The sequence below is a fragment of the Melospiza melodia genome, chromosome 12, assembly GCF_035770615.1.
Source record: "Melospiza melodia melodia isolate bMelMel2 chromosome 12, bMelMel2.pri, whole genome shotgun sequence".
Taxonomy (NCBI): Eukaryota; Metazoa; Chordata; class Aves; order Passeriformes; family Passerellidae; genus Melospiza; species Melospiza melodia.
The window spans coordinates 16,774,395-16,799,162 of NC_086205.1; the positions used below are offsets into that span (position 1 = coordinate 16,774,395).

At 41.9% G+C, this 24,768-nt stretch overlaps 1 protein-coding gene across 1 annotated transcript in view; it reads left to right on the forward strand.

Annotated features, from left to right (window-relative positions):
- Positions 1-21,565, forward strand: part of ATP13A4 (ATPase 13A4) — a 36,966-nt gene extending 15,401 nt beyond the window's left edge. The window contains exons 9-30 of the mRNA XM_063167531.1: positions 346-477; positions 1,651-1,821; positions 2,267-2,424; positions 3,871-4,059; positions 4,373-4,434; positions 5,162-5,312; positions 5,912-5,998; positions 6,666-6,819; positions 7,425-7,536; positions 9,245-9,369; positions 10,154-10,317; positions 11,336-11,455; positions 12,105-12,184; positions 12,965-13,007; positions 13,620-13,729; positions 14,519-14,615; positions 15,334-15,406; positions 16,630-16,804; positions 17,232-17,440; positions 18,386-18,474; positions 20,526-20,606; positions 21,100-21,565. Of these exons, the coding sequence (XP_063023601.1) occupies positions 346-477; positions 1,651-1,821; positions 2,267-2,424; positions 3,871-4,059; positions 4,373-4,434; positions 5,162-5,312; positions 5,912-5,998; positions 6,666-6,819; positions 7,425-7,536; positions 9,245-9,369; positions 10,154-10,317; positions 11,336-11,455; positions 12,105-12,184; positions 12,965-13,007; positions 13,620-13,729; positions 14,519-14,615; positions 15,334-15,406; positions 16,630-16,804; positions 17,232-17,440; positions 18,386-18,474; positions 20,526-20,606; positions 21,100-21,321 (2,804 nt within the window). The 3' untranslated portion in view covers positions 21,322-21,565. The remainder of the gene's footprint in view (positions 1-345; positions 478-1,650; positions 1,822-2,266; positions 2,425-3,870; positions 4,060-4,372; positions 4,435-5,161; positions 5,313-5,911; positions 5,999-6,665; positions 6,820-7,424; positions 7,537-9,244; positions 9,370-10,153; positions 10,318-11,335; positions 11,456-12,104; positions 12,185-12,964; positions 13,008-13,619; positions 13,730-14,518; positions 14,616-15,333; positions 15,407-16,629; positions 16,805-17,231; positions 17,441-18,385; positions 18,475-20,525; positions 20,607-21,099) is intronic.
- Positions 21,566-24,768: the final 3,203 nt, after the last annotated feature.

The window sequence follows — 24,768 nt, forward strand, 5'->3', positions numbered from 1 at the left end:
CTAATTGCTCCATGCAAAGTCTGTTCATTGTAAAGGTCTCTAGAGCACAATCCAAAGAGATGAAGTCAAATAAAAAAATTTAGATCCAAGGCTCTTCAGTTAGGTCAGTGAAATGGAACAGTAACCAGTGGTTGGGATCCTGGGTAGATAAGGAGGAATTCTACAATTGGAACTGATGCCTAGGCTTTTCTTAAATCTTGGAGGTTGTATACATAGGTCCTGCTGTGCTCCTTTGTTTATCAGCCATTACAAAGAATTCTATTTAGCAATTAGTTCCTTGTATTTTTCCCCCTTGCTACAGAGAAATATATGAAGCACAAAGTTTGCACTACTTTTCATTTTCAGGTTTCCAAGAGTTGGAATCACACTATCTTGTTCCTGGAGATTTGCTGATTTTGAAAGAGGGCAAAACCCTTTTGCCTTGCGATGCCATCCTGGTCAGCGGGCAGTGCACTGTAAATGAAAGCATGCTGACAGGTACAGCCATCCCTCCCAGGTTTGCCACCTGAACACCATCATTGCCCCCCCATGGCTTCAGCCAGTGACACAGGACAGACAGAGTTATCATGCACACCCCTTTCTGTGAGACAGTCCATAGCTGGCTGAGAAGGTGATTCTTTTGGTTCCATATAATAGAGATTGAATTGTTGTTAATTGTCTAAAGACTTTAGGAAGGGCAATTTATCCTTTCCTACCTTCATGGGGTGCAACATTTAGGAAGAGGTGATCTGATTAGAAGGGAAAGAGCGAACAGGGAAGAGGAGTGAGCAGAACAGGAGAAGAAAATGGATATGAAGCAAAGTTGTTCCTACACAGGGCCCACGGTCCACTCTGGCTGCAGGGGTTTCTGTCACTTACTGGATGTCTCATTGCTGCAACGTCTCCTGTGGAGTGTCTGTTTAGCCCTCCAGACACTTAGTCTCACATTCCTGTGATAGCAGTGGAGGACATACCAGGTGGGAGAGGTTACTGGAAAGCAGGATTTTTGGTGCAGGAGGAGGTCACAGTTCCATTTCTTGTCTTTAAATTTGGTCTTGGTCTGAATCAAACTGAAACTGACAGTTCTGAAATTTCATGTAAATGAGAAATTCCAGAAACATATTTCATTTAGAAAACTTCAGCTGTCACAAAACATTTCTCCTTCACCTTACTGTCTGACATAAATAGGCTATTTGTCACCTGTCAAGCATTGAGCTCAAGGCTCTCCTTTTACTAGAGAAGGAGAATAGGGGATATCATGTTCCCATCTGCTTGAGGGAATGTGTAGTGACCTGCACATGAGGTTCAAATTAGGTGAACAACTTGTGGCCATTCAAAGGTAGTCATGCAATATCAGTTCAGGCCTCTTTTCAAGCCTCTACATCTACAGTCAGGGTTTGGAGTCCTTGGACTGCTTTCAGTTCTCAGACTTACTGAAGTTAAGCTGTACTGATGCAGAGGAAAACTTTTCTGTAGCAGTCTATTCATTTCCTAGGCTTTAAGCTCTATTCACTCTGAAGATGTCAAAATATAAAAATAAAATTTCTGTGAACTGGTTTCTCTAGTAAATACCTTTAACTTACCATCTAGATGTCTGGGTACTTATTTGAAAGTCAGCAGGCTGTTATTAAGTGTACTGCAGTTTTCCTCATCTGAACTTACCTTCCCTAGGAGAAAGTATTCCAGTAACAAAGATCCACCTACCACAAGCTGATAATTTGAAGCCCTGGAGAGTGCACTGTGCAGAGGATTACAGAAAACATGTCCTCTTCTGTGGAACAGAGGTCATCCAGACCAAGGCAGATGACAGAGGTGTAGTGAAAGCTGTGGTGCTGCAGACTGGTCAGTCAACACTTGAGTTCACTTTTCCTTCCATGATTTTTCCACTGGAACAGTCTGACAAAGTATCAAATCACGTTAAGTTAAAGGCACTAATCCATATTTACAACAGACAGATGGAGAATCATTATTCTGGGCTGGGCTAAGTTATTATGCTTTGTTTCTTTTTGCTTGGCATAACTTCTAAAAAACTGCCAGCATATAATTACAAAGAAGAATTTTGCTTTGCTTCTGAGACATTGAAAAAATCCTTCCCCCTAAGGAAGATAGGAAAAAAATCTTTCCCCCGCTAAGACAAAAATAACTCCTTTCTAAGGTCACATACACTAAAATGAAACACCTGGGCCTTCTTTCATAAGTTGCAGAAATTATGAATAATTTTGAAGCCCCTCATTCTTTGCAGAGAATTAAAAAAATATTTTCCCCTTGGAATGATTTGTCTTTCCAGGTTTCAACACAGCCAAGGGGGATCTGGTGAGATCCATTCTCTACCCTAAACCCATGAACTTCAAGCTGTACAGGGATGCCCTCCGGTTCCTGATGTGCCTCATAGCATTTGCAGCCATTGGAATGATCTACACAGTGTGTGTATTTGCACTTAATGGGGTGAGTTATTAATGCAGGAGAAATGGTTCACCTGAAACCCTTTTAAAACAGTTCACTCATTCTCGTGCATCAAAGTCAATGGGAGAACAGTTATACACTGTAAACAGTAGTTCTGGAAATTTTAAATCCTAATTGATTTAGAACTTTTTCAGAAGCTTTCAAGAAATCATTTCATGCCATGATAATTATCTGCCAATATAAAGTCCAAGTCATGAGTTGTAAGGTTGATTCTGTAATTCAGCTTTTGAATAATTTTTCTCCTGAGGCATAATCTACAATCAGTTGGCTCAGAAGATTATTACCCCTTAGGATATCAAACAAAGTGTGTTTAAGAACATATTCTTGTGTCTGCTTTGCAGTTTTTCCTTTTTTTTCTTTTAATTTAACTTCCCTATTGTAATATGTAAAATACATGCTGATGCTATCTCAATTGCTGAAATTGTCTTGTCAATCTTTTAAGCCTGAATCACAGGATGTACTAAATGCTTTCTCTTCTGTGAGGGTTTATCTAAAGGTGGGTGGTAAGTACTTGATTCTAACATAAAATAGATACAATATATGATCAAACTGGTGTGTTCTGTGGTCTGAGACAATAGCAATGAAGGGAGAACCAGAACATGACAGAAATTCAGCACATCAAACACAGCATGATTTTTGGTCAAAGTCCCAAGCTCAGAAGTAGTAATAGTAGATCTCTATGATGGTTTGCAATAATTCTGAACTGCAAATGTGCTTTAGTTTGCAGTGTCTCAGTCCTGGGACCCCAATTTGAAAAGCATTCAATTCTTTAACATTCCCATCAACTGCCCAGAATAACGGTGTCCACACTCAGCGTCCTGGCAGTCGGTTTTACACTGACCTCTAAGCTCCCAAATTATAGATTGCTTTTACAAAGGTAACTGTTACTTCCATGTCTCTTCCTGCAGGTAAAAGCAATTTTCTTTCACAACTCCTAGAACATAAGGTCAGAAGAAATCATTAGCTCATACATTCTGCCCTCATTTTCAGCACCATCCCATATGTCTCACCTGTCACCTTAGCATGGAATCCAGAGCTGTGCCTATAGGCATTTGGACAAATGCCCATATAAATAGCAGATTCCTGTGTGCTGTGTCATGGGAAAATAGGTTTGACTGCGGGTGCAATGATCTAGCTGGCATGTTTGAACACATGTGTTTTGGAGGAGGCTGTGAACCTGGCAGGTTTGTTTGCATAGAGAATGGATGAAGGCCTGGAGGCTGCTCTTAAGCAGTGATGAGGCTTTAAAGCCTCTGGTTAAATCAAGCCTATTAATTTCTTATGGAGATGAATATGTGGTGAACCACGGGCAGAAAACAGCACAGCCTGGAGCACCTGCAGAGGAGGGGAGGAGCAATGAAGTGGGCTCAGTGCAAGCAGCACTTCTTGCCACTCTCTTCCTGATAACTGTCCTTGTTATTATGTTAGGAGGAGACAGGAGAAGTGGTGAAGAAGGCTTTGGATGTTATCACTATTGCTGTCCCACCAGCTCTGCCAGCTGCCTTGACAACAGGAATAATTTATACCCAGCAGAGGTTGAAGAAAAAGGGCATCTTTTGCATCAGCCCACAGAGGATCAACATGTGTGGACAGCTGAACCTTGTCTGCTTTGACAAAGTAATGGCTGTGTGGTGGTTATGCCCTCATTGGTGATGGAGCTTTGCTGGGAGTGGGAGGCTGGGGTTTGATGAGCATTTCCATTGTATTTTAGAAAGAAAATTACCAGTGCTCTGTACTTCAGTTCTTCTTGTCTGAACAGAAGCTGTGGCATTTTCTTTTTTTTCTTGTAATCTAGAAATTGTCTGGTAGCACTTTTGCTCTGCACCATGCCGGTATTTTTTCAACAGTAACTTCTTAAAATAATTCTTGTTTTTCATTTCTATTGGAGCTCTTATGTGAGAAGTTAACTTTAATGTACATTTTAACTTAGACTGGCACCTTAACAGAAGATGGCCTGGATCTTTGGGGCTTGCTGCCCTCTGAAAGAAACTGGTAAGGCTCCTTGACACACCAATGGCATCTAAATTTGCTTAGTGATTGGATTCTTCTACTAGACAAAGGACCAAATCTGGAAGACAGTTATTGTTAAACAGTTAAGCAGTTGGAGTTCCCCATGTTTAGATTTTAAATTTCTTTTCCATATCCTCTGGAAAATGAATTGTTTGCCTTATCCCAGGGGTCCTGCTCCAGATGAAAAGATACAGCCACTGTTGCCAGCATTTGGCACTGTGTGTCTGGGCAGACAGTGTTCAGTTGAAAACCTGGTTTAGATCTCAAAGCTGCAGTGTAACCCCAACCCTTTATGACAGGAAGTCACTCTTACCCACAAGACTGACACTCTGTTCTTTCAGTGACCTTGATTTTGCCCATTTACATTTCCAGAAATGTGCATACACAGACTTGCTCAAATTTATATCAGCTTCAGAACTCAAAGAATCTTTGCACAAGCCTCAAGGAAGATATTTTATAATAATCTGTTCCTATCTCCATCCCATTGGATTCCCTAACTAGGCATCACACACCTGGTTTGAGCATGTGTATCCCAGCCTTTATAGGTGCATGAAAAGCAGTTCATGTGGGAGGAAAGTCCCCAGAACACCCATGTGGTTTGGGCTCAGGATGAGATTTTAACTGCCCTCCAATTTAGGATTTTTTTTCCATTAGTCTTATGTTGTTTGGTGTTCTCTGGCAGTAACTTTTATGCTCTCTTTTGCTTTAGCTTTCAGAATATTCACAGTTTCCCTGCAGACCACAGCCTGCCTTGGGGCCCAGTGTTCAAAGCACTGGCAGTTTGTCATTCATTAATTGTTTGGGAAGGCAAGATCCAAGGAGACCCATTGGATGTGAAAATGTTCGAGGCTACTAACTGGGTAAAGCAGTGACTTATTGTTGTGCAAACAGTGGGGAGATCGCCTTGCCATCTCAGGTTTAGCCCGACATCTGTTACAGTTATGAAAAACTCAGGAATTCTGTCAAATAACGCCTGTGAAACAGGAATAATTGAGTTTCTTTTGAAATGAAAAAATATTTTTGTTCCTCACAATCATGTTGTGATGATACAAAAATCCAGATGATTTGTGGAATACTTCAAGAACAGTGCTTTCTACATTAATACAAATCCTTGTGTATTATTTTCTCATTGAGTCTGTGTTATATCTAAAGATTTTCCTTTATTTAATTCTGTTGTAATGAATAAAGGATTTATTGTCTGTGAAAGGACATTGTCTATTTGCTGTGCAAGGGTACAGCAGTGTCTTAGTGAACCTGGTGAGGCTTTCTACTTAATTGCTAAGAAAAGCTGTGGATTTTCCATTATTGGAAGTGTTTAGTTTAACATCAGGCAGACCCCTCCCAGGAATGAATAAGATACCTTGTTTAGAGACAAGGAAAAGCTCTAAATGGATCCTTGAGGTTCCTTTCAGCTGTACTGGTGTTTCAGTCTGAAATATTTTTGTCTTTCAATACACAGGTGATAGATGATTCCAGCGGACATCAGAATGAAGGTCAAGGATCCGCACATGCCACTGTTGTTAGACCTGGACTTCAAGCCACCACTGTAAGTTACTTGCAAGAGTCACATCCATGTTCAAGTTAGACTATCAGTGTAAGGGTTACCTTTCAGTGTAGGAAAGCTTGGGTGTTCTTGTCCAAGAGAGCTCTTCCCCACTTAGTCTTTCCTGTACTGCCTGCAGAGAGATTGCCTTGCTCTATCTGATTACAGACGCCTGGGGGAGCTTGCTGCTCAAACCAGAAACAGGGGGATGCTGGATTAGAGATTGTCCAGCTCAGGACATGCCTGTCCTCTTGGCTTGAGACTCAGTCTGAACTCAGCTGAGTGGGGAATGCAGTGGAGTCTGCTGGCTGATTCAGACCCTTACTGGTGACAAACACTGGTGGGACACTCTCTGACAACCATTTTCCCTTTGCAAGACCAGTGTGAGACCTGACAGAGTCTTATTAAAGAAACAGGACTAGTAAATTCCTTTCAGTAAATTACATTTTGTAGTCTGCTAAAATTGTCAACAAACTTTTCCTACTGTTTTTACTAAATATTTCTGCCCAAATTTAATCTCATCTTTATGTACCAGTCATTTCTAAGTGTGACAAATTGGCCCATTATACATGGTTGGCTTCTTACTATGGCCCAAAGGACAGACCTAAAATCCTTCAGTCTGAGTTTAAAATCCTTGCTAGAGTATGTAATCCACTTGCTTTTCTCCTAGGCCCCTGTGGAAGGAATTACCATTTTACATCAGTTCCCATTTTCCTCAGCCTTGCAAAGAATGTCTGTGATTGCCCAGGAAATTGGTGGGGACACACAGGCCTTCACAAAAGGGGCTCCTGAAACAGTGGCCATGCTGTGCAGAGCAGAAACAGGTAACAAACATTTATAAATGCATCCTAGAAAAAGATATGTATAAGTGACTTTGGATGGTGCAATGAAATGGAAGGCCAAAATGAGATGTCTGTCTAAGGCTTTATACTAAAGCCTGAAAAGTGTCTCTGTTGTCTTCCAAGTCTAAGGCTAATCTCTCACACAGCCCTTCTCAACAAAGAAGGATTTTGAGAGAGATAAGAGATAAAAGTAACTACTAACTCCTATACAAGGTGTACACTCCCTGTCAGAATAGATATTTGGAAAAGTTGTCTACAGCTCCGCCTCCCTCAAAAAAGTGAGGTTTTTTTCTCCAAATCTTGGGAAGGCGTCTAGAGAAGCAGACATCCTTCATGACACCCTGGAAGAAGGTAGGTCTTTTCAGTTTAGGACCGAAGTTCCAAGTGATAAAGGAGAGGCAAAGATTTTCTTATTGAACAAAATTTCCTTTCTTTGAACAAAAACTCCCTTCTTTGACATGCTTGGCCTATCAGTAGACTCTAGGTTTACAGGTCCTCTGGGACATAAACCTTCCATGCTACAAAGCTTCCTTTCATTAGAAAGCAGTTCAATGCTGTGATAAACAGTGTTTTCCTCTTTTGCACAGTCCCATCAAACTTTGAAAGCAAGCTCCTGCTCTACACAGCCCAGGGCTTTCGGGTCATTGGCCTGGCCTGTAAATCTCTGCAGGCAGGGAAACCACCTGCTGCTCTGACAAGGTAAGCCATAAAAAACACAGCTCCTGGCCACCTTCAGCCATGGGCCAGGGGTGCCTCACAAAGCACCATCACCACAGCACCCCTGCCAAGAGCAGAGTCATAGTACAGAGTTTTGTTAGATTCAGGCCAGTGGGAATCTGATTTAAATCTGGATATAGGCCTGGGACAAGATAGAGGGCACTCCTATGGCACATGCACAGAATCCTTACGTATTTATTCAATTTCAAAACTCTGGATTAACATAGGAAGCATGAGTCTCTAACACTCTGAACACTAGCACATGCCCCCTCTTCATTCCATCATTTGCACTGGTCTCCTTGCAGATTTACCCATGTTTTCAACTGAAGAGAAGTATTTAAATTTTTTTTCTTACCCACACTCTTCAATTCAGCAAAGAAAGTGGATGACCCCCAGTAGTGATCTCCAACTCAGTCAAAGGCAGGAAAAGGGATGCCAAGGGGAGCACAGAGCTGCCAAGACATGGCTTCTTCCACAGCTTTCTCCTTGGAACCAGCCTCGGCCCAAGGCTGCTTTTACTGCTCTGCCTAGGGTTAGGGTTTTGAAAACCACAAAGCCCAGAGCAAACTGTCTTCTGCTGTTCTGTTACTTGACTCATTTAGCTTTCTCAGTTTTACCCTGTTTAGTTTCTATTGAAGTTAGCAAACTCTTCTGTTATGCTTGTGGTATTAATTTTGTGAAAACTGCTTTACAAAGGAGCACTTCTCACTTGAATCCATATAGTTTTTTCCAAAAGCCTTTTGCTTTTGTATGTGATACTCCAGAATCACCACTTCTGAAATATCTGCAGGTACTGAGATGTCCTCTGTCTTTACTAGCTACAGGTCCTAATCAAGATGAGACTCACTTTCTTTTTCACAGGGTTTTTTGCTTTGCTGAAAGGGCTGATGATACTGAGGTAGAGTGCAAGTGGTTACAGAAATCTTGCCACAGGTGTCATAACAGACCTTTCCACCCAACGAGCAAAGGTGTGTGAAATGGCCCAGATTTTGCAGTTGCGTATGCAGTTACAGCATGTGTGATGTTTATGCTGCCAAGAAAAAGAAGAAAGCTTGTGAAAAGCAGTGACCATTCAGGCACCACCTGACTCAGCTATTCCGACTGCCGTGCAAGTGTTTGGCATCTCCTTGGTGTCTAAAATGAATGCTTGAAAGCTTTTCTTCTTTTCAGGTTCTTCAGAGTCAACCTGTGTCCTTGAGAGACCTCTAGTTCATGACTCAGGGGTGGGGTGTCTACTCAATTCTGTTCTCAACGACATATGTTCAACTGTAAAAAAGCAATAGCACAGGTGAAAAGAAAAATGTAGGGGAAAAGAGAATTGGAGGAAATTGGGGAAAACAAATTGCCACAGGCTGTTTGCTCTCACTGTCAAGAGGAGCAGACATATTAAATAAGGTATGTTTCTTTGTTGTACAGTCCTCAAATGAGAAGTGCAGGGACTTTTTGAATCAGACCACCACAGTTTGGGAGTCCTGCAGGAAACTCAGGGTTCTGGTACTGAATTAGCACTGCTGGTATTGAAATAGCTCCACAAAACAGAGACATCCTGGGTCTGCAGAAAATAGACAAATTATTTTAATTCTTTTGAGTTAGATGGGATGGTTGATAGTTATAACTGGCTATCACCAAATCCAATGGTGATAAAGGGAAAATAAATAATTAAATCCATCTGTCTTCTTTTAACTGTTAGGGAGGAGGTAGAATCTGATCTGACATTTCTGGGCCTGCTGATAATGGAGAATCGATTAAAGAGGGACACAAAGCCTGTTCTGGAAGAGCTCAGCGCTGCCCGCATCAGGAGTGTTATGGTCACAGGTATCTAAAAAAGGTGCATTGGTCACTGACCCACACAGGGAGTCCAACAATGTTTAAGTGAAAAGTCTTCTGTTGTCAGCACCACTGGTTGGAAGGCATGGATATTTAATCCAAGAAGGATCTGTGTTTTAAAAATGACATAAGGTGAACCATGATGTCCCTGGCAACTTCACCAGGGCATGTCTGATTCTAATAAAGGCTTGTCATGGAAGATCCCTTTGTGATAGGGCCTCCTGAAAAGGCATGCATGCTCAGGACAAATATCCAAACCTTTTGACATTTGTTAACTCATGCCTACCAGTGCCTGCCTATCTTTTTTTTTCTCTTCTTGAAGGGCTATTCTACCCAAATCCAAACCAGAGTTTGGATAAAATAAGTTTTTCCGTTGTCCAAACACTTGGGCCTCACCCCTTTCAGCCCACATACACCAAAGCCAATCAATGAGAACCAAGGATACCAGCAGCAACAGAGCACTGAACCCCTTACTGTTTTTGTTTGAAATAAATAATCTAGGAGCACATTCCCCATATGGATTTCTTTGAGCTGAATATGAAAATACTTCATGTCCAGATCAAAATGTTTCTTTTTCAAATGAAAATATGTTTATTGATTGAGACAAACCTTATCTGCAAAGGTTTAATCTTTATAAAAAACTTTCTTATGCACAAACACCGAAATTTTAATAATTCTTCTGGATATATTTGAAAACTTAGAATTCAGGCTAGTGAATAAACAATTCCTCACTGCAGAAATGTTTTGATAACACTTCCTTTGACTTTTATAGGGGACAACATTCAGACAGCTATAACAGTTGCCAAAAATGCTGGCATGATAGCTCCAACACACAGAGTGATTCTTGTGGAAGCAAACGAAGGGCCTGGATCTTTTTCAGCATCTATAACCTGGAAATCCCTAGAAGAAAACAAAATTGAAGATTACAGAAGCCTGGTGAGCATATCAGAAGCTGGTTTTGTGTAGCAGGAAAACAAACTAGGATGGAATGCTTTAAACAAGGAGTGGGTTTATGGTAGTATAACAGAGAACTGCCATTCACCAGCAGAATATGTGCTAGAAGAGTGTTTATGAGAGGGGATATTTATAAAAATGTGCTCCCCTAGAGCTTGCTTCCTAACATTTTATCCTGTGAACACATTTTTGCTAACTGCCTACCTGGGTTTGAGACCAGCTCTGCAGAAATATCAGAAAGATTTGTCTCTAGCCCTCATGCTTAGCTGATGCCAGTTTAAGTGCTTGCTTTTCCTGCAAGACAAATTTGATGAGATAGATGTGGACTTAAAATCTGTGGACCTGCATTGAATGAACCAGCCCTGTTCAAGCAGGTAGAGTGTTAGCACTTCCCACACCTGCAGAATTAAAACACAGACCCACTGTTGAGAAATTGAATGTACACAGTGAATCATAGGCAAGCCAGGCTAAGAAATTTATTTCATCAAGCATCTCCACAGAGAAGCTGGGGAAAAGATTAGTTACTTTCTCCCTGAAGAGTTGGTCTGAAGGTGCTGAGCCTTCTCAGGCAAGTACAGAGTCAGGCAGATGGCAGGGAATATCTGCAGTGGTTCCTCAGCCTGAGCAACTTCTGCCTTGTGTTTCACTGCACAAAGACTTCCTTAGATGTGGTGCACATCTGCTGGCTTTAGTCCCTCTCATTTCCAGTGCAGCCCACCAGACCTGCACTGTTGCATGAATTCTACCAAATGCAACAATCCATTTGATAGAGCTCATGCAACAAAAACCCAGTTAACACTGAAATTACTGGCATTATATGCCTCAATCCCTTTACAAATCCAATCAAAGGCCATAGGCCTTGAATCCAAGTTTCCCAGAGCCTTCAGAAGTACCCTCTTCACAGTGTGCCCTTTACTTTGTCTGTAGTAGTGTCTGTGTAAATGCCGAGTAGCTTTTGAGGGCCTGGGCACAGCACTCATTCTGTCTCATTTTATAGGAGGATGACACTCAGACTGAGCCAGGAATCAGGCTGGCATTGGGATCAGGCCAGTATCACTTTGCCATGAGTGGAAAATCTTACCAAATTGTAGCACACCATTTCAGGCACTTACTTCCAAAGGTAAGATCTGGATTATGTAACTGGAATACCCTTGCCATTCAGGAGATATGAATTGTCCTGGTACAATTAGCTGAAGAGATCTGTATCAGGATATCTTTGGGAACAATTATAACCCTGAAATACTTATAGGCTAGATGAATCTCTGATATTATTATATGGGGAAGGATCTGAAAATCCCTGTATTTTTCTCTGCACATAAGAGAAGCAGGCATGCCTTAAGTTGGGAGGACAGAATTTGAAACATTTATGTCCAAATCCCTACCCCTTGCACAGCACTGGCTCTGATCTGTTTTGGAAAACAGGAGAAAATGTGATATTACACATGGTGCAATTCAGCATAGCTTGTCTGTTCCATGGACAGACCATAATGAATTCTCACAAATTCTCTTCTTATAACTCCCTACCTGGCAATCTGTGTTCATCAGGTAACTCAAATGGCATGCCAGGTCTCTTGTCCTTATTGTCATTGTTACTTTTTCAAAATATTAATTAAGATCTCCTTTACCTTTGATCATCAGCCTTTCCCTCCTTTCAGAGTGTAGAATCAGTTGTTTATAAATGTGCTATTTGGTGATTTTAATTCAGATGATTACTGAAATCACTTACTTCAAGTTTTTTAAGAAATAATTTCCTATTTTTCTCCTTACAGCTCTTGCTGAATGGAACAGTTTTTGCTAGAATGTCTCCTAGTCAGAAATCCAGTCTTGTAGAAGAATTTCAAAAGCTGGAGTAAGTTCCTAATGAATTTGAAAGTGTTTGTTGAATTTAAAGGCTTGTAAAGAGTCTAGTAAGAGCTAGCTTTTGTTTAGCATAGAGTTTCATGGAACTGCACAAAACTGAAACCCTCACACATCTGCAAGTTGGCAATTAAATTCCAAAAGTCTGTTAAAAAAGAGGCACTGAACTCAGTTCTGGTTTGGCAACCTGCCAAAGATCAAATACTTCCATGGTCCTGGATTTTGTTTGTTCATATCATCCTTCATCTTTACTTCTCTCTGGGCCTGAAGGATTGACACTTGTTTCCTCAAGATTTATAAGAATCTCTCCCAGCACTGCAACTTCTCTGAGCTTGCTGTCTTTTTACTGTGCTACTGCTGGCTCAATGTGATGGGTTAGAAAATGTGTCAGGGCAGTCTGGATTATTCGCAGTCACAGTGATAGAAATAGATAAATAAATAAATATAAAGAGAGAGAGAGGGGTAGATATATTTCTAAACCACAAGCATCTTGTTTCCTGTTGCTCAGCTGTTTCCCAAGTCTTTTGAAGACCCTCACCCTTATTTCACATAGCTAGCCCTAGGACTTGTCCCAGAGCAAGGTGAGCCTTAGATTTGAGCATTTCAGATTATCAACCTGGTGTGTGCAGTTGTGAGCATCTCAACTGCTGTCTGGCCAGACAGGCTTTAACTTTCTAGAAAGGCTTTTAACAAAAATCTTGTATGACTTGCATAAATTACTTACATGGAGCAGGGTCTGATTCCTCATTTGCCTTATCACTTTATTTTTTAGTTACTTTGTGGGCATGTGTGGAGATGGAGCCAATGACTGTGGGGTAAGGGAAATTTTTTACAGTATATTTAAAAAATGAGAAATTAATGCAATGCCAGTAGAATATTCCAAACTGAGCACATGCTGGAGATGGGGTGTACCACTTATTCACAGAGCAGCTGTACTATCACCAGTATTGATTTAGACCTGATCTCACTGTGTGGTCCTTACCATGCAAGAGCTGTCCTAGGCAGAGATTTTTGCAGTTTGTTTTCTCAAAGGCTGGTTCATTTTCCTTACAAAAAACCACCAGAAGATTCTCCCGGGGGGAGCAAGCAGAGAACCCAGACTAGCTGCATAAAGTGTGGGAACAAACAAGTGCTAAAAAAGGAGGCAGAGCCAAACAAGTTTGGGTTGAGTCTGAACTATTTGAGTCTTTTGCAGCAGGTAGTGGATGGCTGTGGGGTCTGTGGAAAATGAACTTTCCCATGCTCTCATCCCCATTCTTTCCCCGGACTTGGCATCTCACTGGAGGAGCCCTCAGGGTGGAGCACACCCAGGGAGTGAAGAGGGACTGCTGTCCCAGAACACATCCTGTAATAACGGGTCACTGCTTGGCTGACATGTGAGATGCTGTGTCTTCCTGGTGAGCTCTGAGGAGGAATGTGACTTTCAGGCTTTGAAAGTGGCACATGCAGGGATATCCCTGTCGGAGCAGGAGGCGTCTGTGGCTTCACCATTCACATCCCGAATGCCCAGCATAGCCTGTGTTCCAGAGCTAATCAGGTAAGCATGGGGTTTTCTTGCCTATTTCATAAAGAAGGAAGCTCCCACTCCTCTCAAACATTAGCCTTGGGTGTTCCCATCAAGTTACAATATGCATATCTAAAAAAGTCTTTCACCTTGAAATTGCCATTTGCCTAGTTCCTATCTGAAATTCCTTTAAGATACATTAATTATCACAAGAGGAAGACATTTACAGTTGAGCTTTATGTCATCAAAAATATTTTAAATGCAAAAGCAATAACAAGAACAATGGTCCATAAAGCTGAATCAAATGTCTGCCAGCCAACCTGTAAATGAATTTTAGGTTCTACCTCTGATACCCTGTGCTAGTAAAATATGGCATCTATTATGCCAGGATCCTGATTTTTCATACTGGGGTGTTTGAGTAGCCAGGAAGAGAGCATTATCCTGGCTGGATATTGTATGTTCACTGTAGGAGGAAAAGACTTGTTAGTTCTGAACTCAATGAGCAGCTGCTTGGCTTTGTAAGTTTTCCCTCATACAGAGTTTGCTACCTACACTCTTAATGTCAGCAGAAAAAGTTGCTGGGGTAAATTGTAGTCTACGGAACACAGGTGACAGGAATCAAGCCCATTTCATCAGACAAGATCTCTGCAAGTGAAGATTTTACTTTTATTTAGGTCAGATTCTTTTATTTCACCTCCCAGCAAGATACTGGTAAAGGCCTCTCTGCTTGTGACACCTGCCTTGTTTTTCACCAGCCTTTTGGGAGAACTGGCACCAGAACAGACCCACCACCTAATTGCTGTACTTTATGTCTTCACACAGGGAAGGCCGTGCTGCTCTTGTCACTTCCTTCTGCATGTTCAAGTACATGGCACTGTACAGCATAATTCAGTACCTTGGTGTTCTCCTGCTTTACTGGGTATGTATTGGGAACACGTTGGCTGGAAGTGGATAAGCTTCTATTTCCTTGTAGGAAAAATAGGGCATAAAAACTACATGAGACTGGGAGATGGAGATTTACCTTTACCTGAGCTGCAAAATTCTGTGGTGTGATCATACAGCCCTCCAGTAGAAAACTAGCAAGATTCTTCCCATTAACTTCAGCCAGAGGGCTCGAGATCCAAGCTGGGCAGAAAGAAAGCTGAGATACTGAATGGTGTTTTGGATGAGGGCATATGTCTGTGAAAAGGAAGAATCTGGTGTAAGCATATGCTGTTACAATTTATTCAGCATTTAAAGCATGAATTAACTTGACAGTAAGCAAATCCCCTGGAGTGCCTTAAACCACTTTTGCATGGCTTTTTCCCAGACTGAGAGGAGGGCTTTGTGCTCATAAGTAACCCAGCAGAGAGAAAACAGTCTCTTCAAATATTCTTCTTTTTTATTGCCTGGAGTGAACTGAAAATGTAGTTAGTCCAAAAAATGTGCAAAATGAGAATATTCACTGCAGGCCCAATGGTGAGGAACCTATTGGCAGGGTGGTGAAAGGTGTGGTTTCCTTATCTCCAGAGCAGCATTTCAGAACAAACAGAGCAGGAGCTCCATGGATATAATACAGCTTTCTGGAGACAATATAAACATGCCCATGGCAAATGTCTGATTTGTGATTTTTTTTTTCTTTGTTTTCCTCTTTTCAGCAACTAAACTCCTTTGGGAATTACCAATTTTTGTTCCAAGATCTGGCTATTACCACTGTAATTGGTGTGACAAGTAAGCCCCTTAGACATCCTATGTATTAATGAGAGAATGATCTCAAATACTTTTCTCCTTCTTGGAAATACATAACTGTAGATAGAGAAAGGAAGAAAAGGAGACCAAGCTTTCTGCAGACTAAACTTCCTCTATGTAGAATACAGGATGTTTGGATTAGTAAAAGAGGGGTCTTGTTTGAGAAGAGCCCTAAATATGGGAATTACTTAGTGGTGCGTTTGCTGAGTGTGTAGGTTGTTGGTAACTGGGCTGCTGTCTTTAGGACCAAGGAGTAAACCCACACCAAGTGCAGTGGAAAGTCTATTCAGGCAGTTTCCTGTTGACTTAGCAAGGCAGATTAAGAAGACACCTGACTCTATGCCCAAATGAAAAAGTAGAGATTAGTTTTTATCAGCTTACATTTGAAGCTGTGTAAACCTGAGCCCTGAAAGAAAAGAGAAGTGAAAATTGAGAAGAAAGACATGACAGATGCCAGACACTACAGAACAGGGAGCTGTAAGCCAAGAATAAAAGGGGAAGCCAGTCCTGAGGAAGAAAGACAATTTTATTGAGACAGAATAAGTGCGGGGAAAGAAGTAGGAATGGCAAGGACAGGGCCATGAAAAGCATATAGCAAAACCACATCCTGGTATGTTCCATCCTTGCTGGAACACAGACAACAGGAAAAGACTTTGATGAAATCAAGCCTAAAAGGTCAGCCACAACAACACTGCATGCCAAAAGCTACAGCGCTGTAAGTAGTTTATCTGCAGTGGAATCAAAGCTTTGTGCATAACTCTTTGAGTTGGATCATTTTGTTAAACTTAAGAGCAGAGGAAAACCTGTTGTGTGAGATAATGCTGTCCTTCTCCAGATCAAATAACCTGGTTAGATGTTTAGTTCAGAAGGATGAGGAGATCATGGGCAGCAAAAAATCCCAAGCCACAGCTGACAAGTGACAGAAAGAGAAGAGCATATGATCATAATCTTGGGCCTGACAGTAGCCAAATAAAATAAAAACCCAACATTTTATTTTTCAAAAACACCTCATGATAGATGACATTAGTTAACCTCTTCTGTGTTAATATGATTTCGTAAGAAAACAATTCTGTGTTTTTGTACTTGATACAATCTTTGTATGTTTTATTAAGAATATTGCAGACTGTAAAAGTGCCAGTCAATATTACACATCATCACTGCTTGTATTGTGGACACACTAGTAAACACATCTGTGCATATTTCAGTGAGTTTCACACGTGCCTATCCAAAGCTGGTCCCCTACAGGCCTCCAAGCCAGCTCATCTCACCCCCACTGCTGCTCTCTGTTGTGCTTAACATCCTCTTCAGCCTCAGCATGCAGATCTTTGGGTTTGTGGTGGTCCAGGAGCAGCCTTGGTACTCCCAGACTGATATACACAGGTAGGACTCCTCTCTGGGACTCTGGATACTGCAGGGTTAACCTAGTGGGGCAGGTCTGTGTGAAGCTATTGATCAGCTGATGCAGGCCTGATGAGCGGCTGCAGCAGACCCTGTGCTGCCCACAGGGTGCAAACACTTTAACCAGTGTTGCCTGAGGTCCCTAAGCTCTCCAGTGACCTGCCATGCACAGTTCTTGTGGGGAGAATGCTTCTGCTGAGCACAGAGAGGAGGATTTGATTGCAGGAGAGACCAGGTCTGAGCTCAAGCTCTGACAAGTTCAGCAAGCTCAACCAGTGGTGAGATTGTGGGCATTGCCTATAACCTATGCCATGGCTGTGAGGGAAGATTCCTGATAGTGAATAGTGGAAGCTGTGGGAAATACCCAGGACAATGATCATTCCCTGAGCAGGGTGACACTCTTTTTCAGTGCCTGCCTGTCAGTGAACATCCATGAGAGGAATTCATCCTCCAGCCTGGGCCTCCACGGGGTGAGAGATGGAGCCCATGAGCAAACAGACAATGGCTTCAAGAGCTATGAAAACACCACAGTGTGGCTGCTAAGTACCATCAATTGCCTCATTGTAGCACTAGTGTTTTCCAAGGGAAAGCCTTTCAGGCAACCCATCTACACCAACTGTAAGTATGGGGAGAGAAGAAATGAAAAATAAGTCAACTTATATAAGGAGGTCCATTTAATAGGGGAAAATTAAACTTGACCAAAATTCTGTCAGCCAAAAAATCAGGAGAGACGCTGTCATGCGAAGGGAAGATGAGCACATGTGTTTGTGACAGTTCCAGAAAATGCAGTGAGTCATGGAAGAGCTGTTCTTTTTCTCTTTGGGACAAATACTGCAGCATGCTCTTAGAAAAACTCTCTTCAGCTCTTTTCTATTATTTTTACTGAAGAGTTAAAATAATGCAGCAGGTTTCATGGCTTTGATGTTTCAGTATAGTAATAGTGAGGAGGGGACATTCCTTGTAGAGAGCAGTAAAGTGGGTCATCAGTGTCCCAGAACAAGGCAAAACACAAATGAGTGGGGGGAGGATGAAGTTCAGTGCATGCCAGCTGAAGAGAAAATGAATTTACTTATCATTGGAACATTTACCTACAGATGGAGAAGGCAATAGGTTCTCCATTACTTAGACTCTTTAGATCCTGATCAAGACCAAAGTCTTGACATTACTGAAGTTGAAGGCAGCATTCCTAACCATGTTAAGAAGATCAAGACTATATCCTGGCCATTTTTCTGAATCACAATATACTGTGATGAGAGAGACACTCGCTGGAAAGCTATAAAGCTTCTCAGATATAGAAGGTCAAATCAATTGTTCAAAATACCCATTTGGTGTTTTAAATCTGTGGCTACAATGCTTGTCTGACACTCATGTATATCCACTTGATTTAGTAAAGCTGGGGTTTTACTCTGTTCATTTTTCTCTTGCTGAAAATTCCTTTATATCTCAAAGATTCTTTTGATGACTGTGTAACACAGAAAATTATTACAATCTTCTACAGTAAGGGCAAACAGCTAAGAATGCTCATAAACCTGTGGATTTCTTTCTTTGCTCTTATCCCTTCAGATGTGTTCATACTGGTGCTCATAGGGCAGCTGGGTATTTGCCTCTTCTTGATGTTTGCTGACATTGATGGTCTCTACTCCAAGATGGATGTGAGTATTGTTCCAAAGGGGATTTTCTTCCTACTGCCAGTCCATTATAAGCACACTGGGATTATTTTCACGGGAGGCACAGATTTTTGCAGGGAGATATGGCATCTCTAAAGACAAATCATTTTTAAAGAGGTGGATTTTAGATGATTGGACTGTAGAAATTTCTGGAAATACTGTGACTCCAAAGTAGTATCTGTGCATTCAGCAGGACAGCTACACATGTAATTTTGACTGTTTCAGCACATTGTCCAAGCAACAGAAGATAACATCACTAAGTTTATGTGTGGTATATTGGTGGCTTGTGAAGCCAGGAGCAGAACAGGGCTGGGCTCTGAGTTTAAAATAAAGCACCATGTTCTTGTGTTTCTCAAGCTGTGCTACTTTGCACAAAGGCCCTCTTGCCAAAGTCTGCCAGTTGGCACTCAGAGCAGCTCTCAGTTCCAGTCCCCAATCTTCTCAGGCTCCCTGTTTAAATTTTAGGTAGCCTGCAGTTTCCCAAAGCAAGATTTGGGTTTAGAACAATTGTAGGGAAAGAATAGTGGGGCTGCCATGGCAAGAGAGGATCTGTCTTGATCCTTGATTAATAAATACCAATAAGGCTTGACTTCTGTCATCTGGCAGAATGCAGGCTGGGAGTTGTCTTGTGCAAACGTGACAGCAGGATAACATCTACATCAGCTGAAGGACAGGGCTGTCAGTGGAGCTGACAATTAGTATGTTGAGGCTAGGAGATGTTAACCTCCTCTACTGTGACACTCTCACAGTCTTGCTGTAGGAGTCACAGGAACAAAACATGAAATGCACCACACAGCTGTTTTTTCTGTACATTTGCAATCAGAGCAGTGGCCTTGAGTCACAAGTGCTGAACATAAAGCACCTTCCAGTCCTGTATGTTTGCATGTCAGTTAGCAAGTCGGTTTAGACATGGGATTAATGGATTTGTAAAAAGAAATATAGTCAAAGGGTCCGGGTCTCGGATTTAAATGTCAAACAGCCCACTTATCGCTGTTGCCTGTAACTATTTCCAGAGCTCGCCTCAGCAGGCAAACCCAGTTAGGGAACCTGCCACGAGATGGCACTTTAAAGCAAGTCATGGTCCTGATGTGGACAGCGGTGGCACTGGACGCTTTTCAGCACTGCAGCTGCAAGGGGATAAAATGCATTTGGGGAGAACTGCAAAACTCTCAGCCCAAGAAGTCTGGAGGGAATTCACTGGAATCGCTGAGAACAGAAAATGAGGGAGTAGCAATCAAAACCTCTGCACTAGCCTAGCCCTGGAGAAACTGCTGATCCAAATTGTGGATCTGAGCTGCATCTCCAAAAGTAGGAAGAAAACCAGTCCCATCTCTGGGAAGCTGGAACTGGGTTTGGAGCTGAAATACTCAATTTGAGCTACTTCTTAATATTAGAAAGTAAAAAGGCAGTTAGATTTCCTCTTGCAGTTCTAAAGAATGGTTTTCTCTGCTGCATCATAGATTTAAAAGCATCTCTATCAGTAATTCCTCAAGAAAAATAGCAGTATTAGCTTATCAGCAGGGTAAGCCAGTCTGGGAGTTTAGCCTTTTATGACATGAAGCTGCTGAAGATCTGGAACATAAGTCATGTAAGGAGTGGCTGAGAGAGCTGTGTTTGTGCAGTCTCAGGAAAAGGAGGCACAGGGGAGATCTTAATTTTACAGTTACCTCACAGGAGGTTGTAGCAAGGTGGGTGTCACTTTTTTTCTCCCATGTAACAAGTGAGAGAGGAGATGGCCTCAGGTTGTGCCAAGGAAAGTTTAGACTAGAGTTTAGGGAAAATTGAAAGGAAAAACTGAAAGGATTAAAGACTGGAACAAACTGCTCAGGGAAGTGGTTGAGCCATCATCCCTGGAAGTATTTAAAAGAAGTGTAATTGTGGCACTGCAGTGGACTTGGCAGTGCCAGGCTTATGGTTTGTCCTAACGACCTTTAGGATTTTTCCCAACTTAAATGATTCTGTATTCTATTGCACAAGTGCCCACCAGTGTTTACTGTGGATTCATTGCTGAATAGCTTCTCCTGCTTTTCCCCCAGCTCGTTTGCACCCCTACCACGTGGCGAATCTCCATGGTGGGAATGCTCGCAGTCACACTGGCTGTGTCCTTCCTTGTTGAGGTGAGTGTGCATCCTTGGATGTGCTGGTCACCACTACTGGAGAGATAAAATTGTCAAGTCTTGTTCTTTCTCCCTCCTCCTCAGCTCAATTTGGGAATATCTAGTAAAACAGGAGTAATTGCTGCTACCTCACCCTTGCTCCCTTTTCTTAAAGCACTCCGTCTGAATGATAAGGGAATGCAAGGCATAGCCACCTTTTCTTTCCTCTGGTGAGTGGGAACCCTGCCCCAGGTTAGAAAAATATGGGCAGTCTGTGGTGTTTTCTGCTCAGATCCTGAAGAGCCTCAGGAGGAACTGGTCACAGTTCTGTGGTGGAGAACTCTGGTGGAGCTGGTGTGAAACGTGATCCATAAAAGACTGTTTAAGGGACATGGATGAGCAGAGCAGGTGGGAGATCTGGGTCTCCACTGTTTTGCCCCTGTTTGTACTCTGGATGAAGAGTAAATGGCTGTCCAGGTCCTCTTAAACCCTCTTTTTGCTTTTACCTTTACAGGAAGCAGTCATTGAGAACAGACCCCTGTGGCTGCTTCTGAAAAAGACATTCCAGTACCACTCAAAGAGCCACTACAAGAGGCTGCAGCACATGTTGGAGCAGGACTCAGCCTGGCCACCTCTGAATGAAACCTTCTTCTCAGATTCTGTGGCAGTAACAGTAGAAGGAAATATGGGAGGCCATAGCAATCCAACATTTGACAGCAATGAGGACTCACTCTGAAAGAAACTGCAGTGAACAAATGTCCAGGACAGTTGAATTTGATCTTAAAAGATTCAGTGACTTAAAAAGAGGAAGAGCTGCTCTCCCATTCTAGGAGTAACCAGCTCTTGCTTACATCTAAATTAACTGGAAGCACGAAATCTTCTACAGTAACATAAAGCCACAATGATGTTTCCTCTGTCCCCTTGCCCATATACAGATGGCTGCCAGCTGAATATTGGTAAAGTATTTGTGGTTGAAACAGCCATTACTGTGTCCCTCTGTTGAACTGCATTATTGGGGTCCCTAAGGGTGGGAGATGCTCCAAATGAAAAGTAGCTAATTGCAATAGCAGCACCCCCCTGGGCAGATCTCCTTTGAGAAAACAAGTAGAACTTACTGCTAATAGGGGCTGCTGAGCATAGGTGTCCCTGGGATTCTTAATGGAGTTTCAGATACTGCTACTCGGTGTCTTGCTTATTTTTGGAAGTTTTAACCCTTCTGGCAATACTTGGCTTCCAGAGCTGAAAGGAGCTACAAACAGCCAAAGCTTTCTGGAAGTGTCCACTCCCAGCACCATTGTGCTTTTCCCATGATGGGAGCAAGAAGCACTCTCTTGCTAGCTCATTGCTACCAGGAAACCTGTTGGCCCTCTTAGTTTTTAGCAAGTGATATTTGCATTTTATAGGTAAAAAAAAATGTTGACCTGCAAAGCAGAATGGTTTCATTATTTAACTTTTTTTTTTTTTTGGCAGGAAGTGTTTTTTCCGGATATCCATTACACTGTAGAATGGAATGTATTCATTATAAATTATGATCCTTCAAGGTCATACTGTCCCTTGTAGGGCGAGCTTTCTTTACAAGGGCAGATTCTGCACAGCTGGCTGCCACCTAGCATCTGTTTTACCAGTGCCAAAAGAAGCAAATATTGAAGAGGTTATTAACCTCTAGGACCTAAGGCCTGAAATAAAAGATGTGGAGCCAGCTAGGCCTCAAAATATTTTTTTTAAAATTCTGTGGCATGCTCTTAAAGTCCAACCATCAGAGGTTTAGTCTCTGGTTTCTCCATAATTGTAGATGCAATTCAATCATTAGCTCATATCCCTCACCTGTTAACCTTTGATAAAGAATTTTACTCACTTTTCTGTGCTGTATTTTCCATACATAAATGCAACAATACTGCACATTCCTGCAAGTGTTACCTATGAAGAAAAAAATCAGCTTCTACCTGAACATACTCTCTTAGCCCACTGATGTTAATCTGCCTTTCTCCTCACTGCATTTTGCAACTTTGGTCCCCAGCTGGATAAAACAACAAGATAGTCAATCAGAAGGGCTTTGGACCAAGAGGAACTCTTCCTTCATTGGATAAGATGTGCAGAGGAGCTGTGCCTTTTGAGTTGCCTTCACAGCTTGTTTTCCACTCTTGAAGCTAACCCATGTTTTTACTGGGTGGGGTTGAGATGCACTGGAGACTGTATTTTCCCACCATTGTGTGCTAAAGCACTCATGTGCTGCCACAAAAAGCCAGGAAAGACGCAAGCTGGGAATCAATTGGGGAAGACTTATTTGGGTTTTAGATTTAAAAATCAGCTTGGGAAATAGCGAGCAAATCTGAAGAAATCATTAATTGTTTTGAGTCAATATACCTGCACCAGAGTGGAGTCTGAAAATAATGTAGCCCGAACCTAAAAATAACTAAGAAAATCAAGAAATAATAGCTGAGAATAAAAAGAAAAAGCCAACAAACTTAACCAAACAATATTTCAACTTGAAAAAAAAAAAAACATTTATTTGACTCAAAGCAATTTTATCATCTGTTTTTGACAAGTTTGACATAAGCAAATGGAGTAAATTCCTTTCCACCTACAGTAGTTTACCTAATGGTAAATGCCTGTCACACAACTTGACACAAACTAGAAATATTTTATAATAATTCCTAGAAGTGTCTCCCAAGTTTTCCTGGGTTCCCAGCTCACAGCAAAAGCCTCTGGAAGAAGGCTAGGTGCTCTCTGCATTGCGTACAGCTGGAGGCACCAAAGAGCAGGTTTAGTGGAGGTGCTCCTGACATTCTGTCTTTTAGGTACAGTAACAGTTTCTGAAGACAAAGTTCACTGTCCTGTTACAAACTCCCTGACAAAACCAATATGTTGCTGCATGTGATACAGTGACAGCAGCAGTAGCATTGCAGACCAGGCATGTGGTTTATGTTTAGATATCACTGACTATAAAAGTATCAAGTCTTGGTAAGCCTGTGGTAATTGTTGGGTTGAGGAGATAAAAACTGCTTGCCTGCTACTGAAATCCAGCCTTACCTGCAAGAGAGCAGAATTCAGATGCCAGGTAATGTTTAACTTCTGCCACTCTAGGCACTGTAATCACCTCTGCTCCTTTTCAAAGGGGTCAGTGAGTCAGGCCAGCACTTGGGGGGACAGTTATGAAATTTCACCTGGGTGCTTTGGGATGGGGTGGCTGATTCTTCACAGACATAATCCATGGTGGAGAGCTGGTGAACCTCTTTTTTGGCTATTAGCACACATTCCTGGCAGAAGCTTGCAGGGAATGATAGGGAAGCTAAGGAGGTGCTGCATGCTTGTAACAGCTAAATATTTCCCTTATGGTGACTGTGTCTCTTCTTGGAGAGCAGTCCTGCCAAAGACTGATGTCCTTCTCCTCTGCTGTTGGCCCTCATTCCTGACAGAACTTTTCCTGTTAACAGGGACATCTTGCCTCCTGACTGAGCAGCAGCACAGACCTGCAGTGCTTGTGTTTTTTGCAGCTGCTGGAACCACAGCCAAATCACAACTGCCCTTTCATAGAGGCTCCTGCTAATGATCTTTATTTTAGTCCAGCTAAGGCACACTTGTTCCTCTTTAACAGTCTTGGTTTAGTAGTCCAGAAACTAAAAATCACCAGAGAAACCCTGCTGCTAGGCTTACTTGTGGTCTCAACAGCAGAATAAAGCACAGAGGGAAATATTTACAAAATTAATATTTTTAATTTCTTTTTCACCTCATAACTTCCTTTTCTCCCATGACATAGACACGGAATGATTTTCCTGAATAAATAAGGAAATACTGCAGGACTGATCTTCCTCTACAGAGGACAAAACAAATACATCTTCTGGATAAGAGGAGAAACAGTTATGGATAGTTACTTGCTGAGTTTGCATATAGAAATGGCACGCATGTGTTTCTGTATGCAGGATATTTTTGTGCCATCTGTGTTCACTTCAGTGGGCTATGGATGCTACATGAGTGTCCTTAAAATGGGAGATACCTCTGAATGCTGGGACTCTAAACTAGTCTGTTCCTGAACTTTTGCTGAGGTACATTTGAAACCCTACCAAATTCATGAAAATTGCAGGGCTCTTGAAATGCGTTAAATTTGATGTTACCAACCTTTCAGTGCCCTCTGGACAGAGGTTTTGAAGCAAATTCCAGTGTGGCACTCTGAAAAGTTTATTTA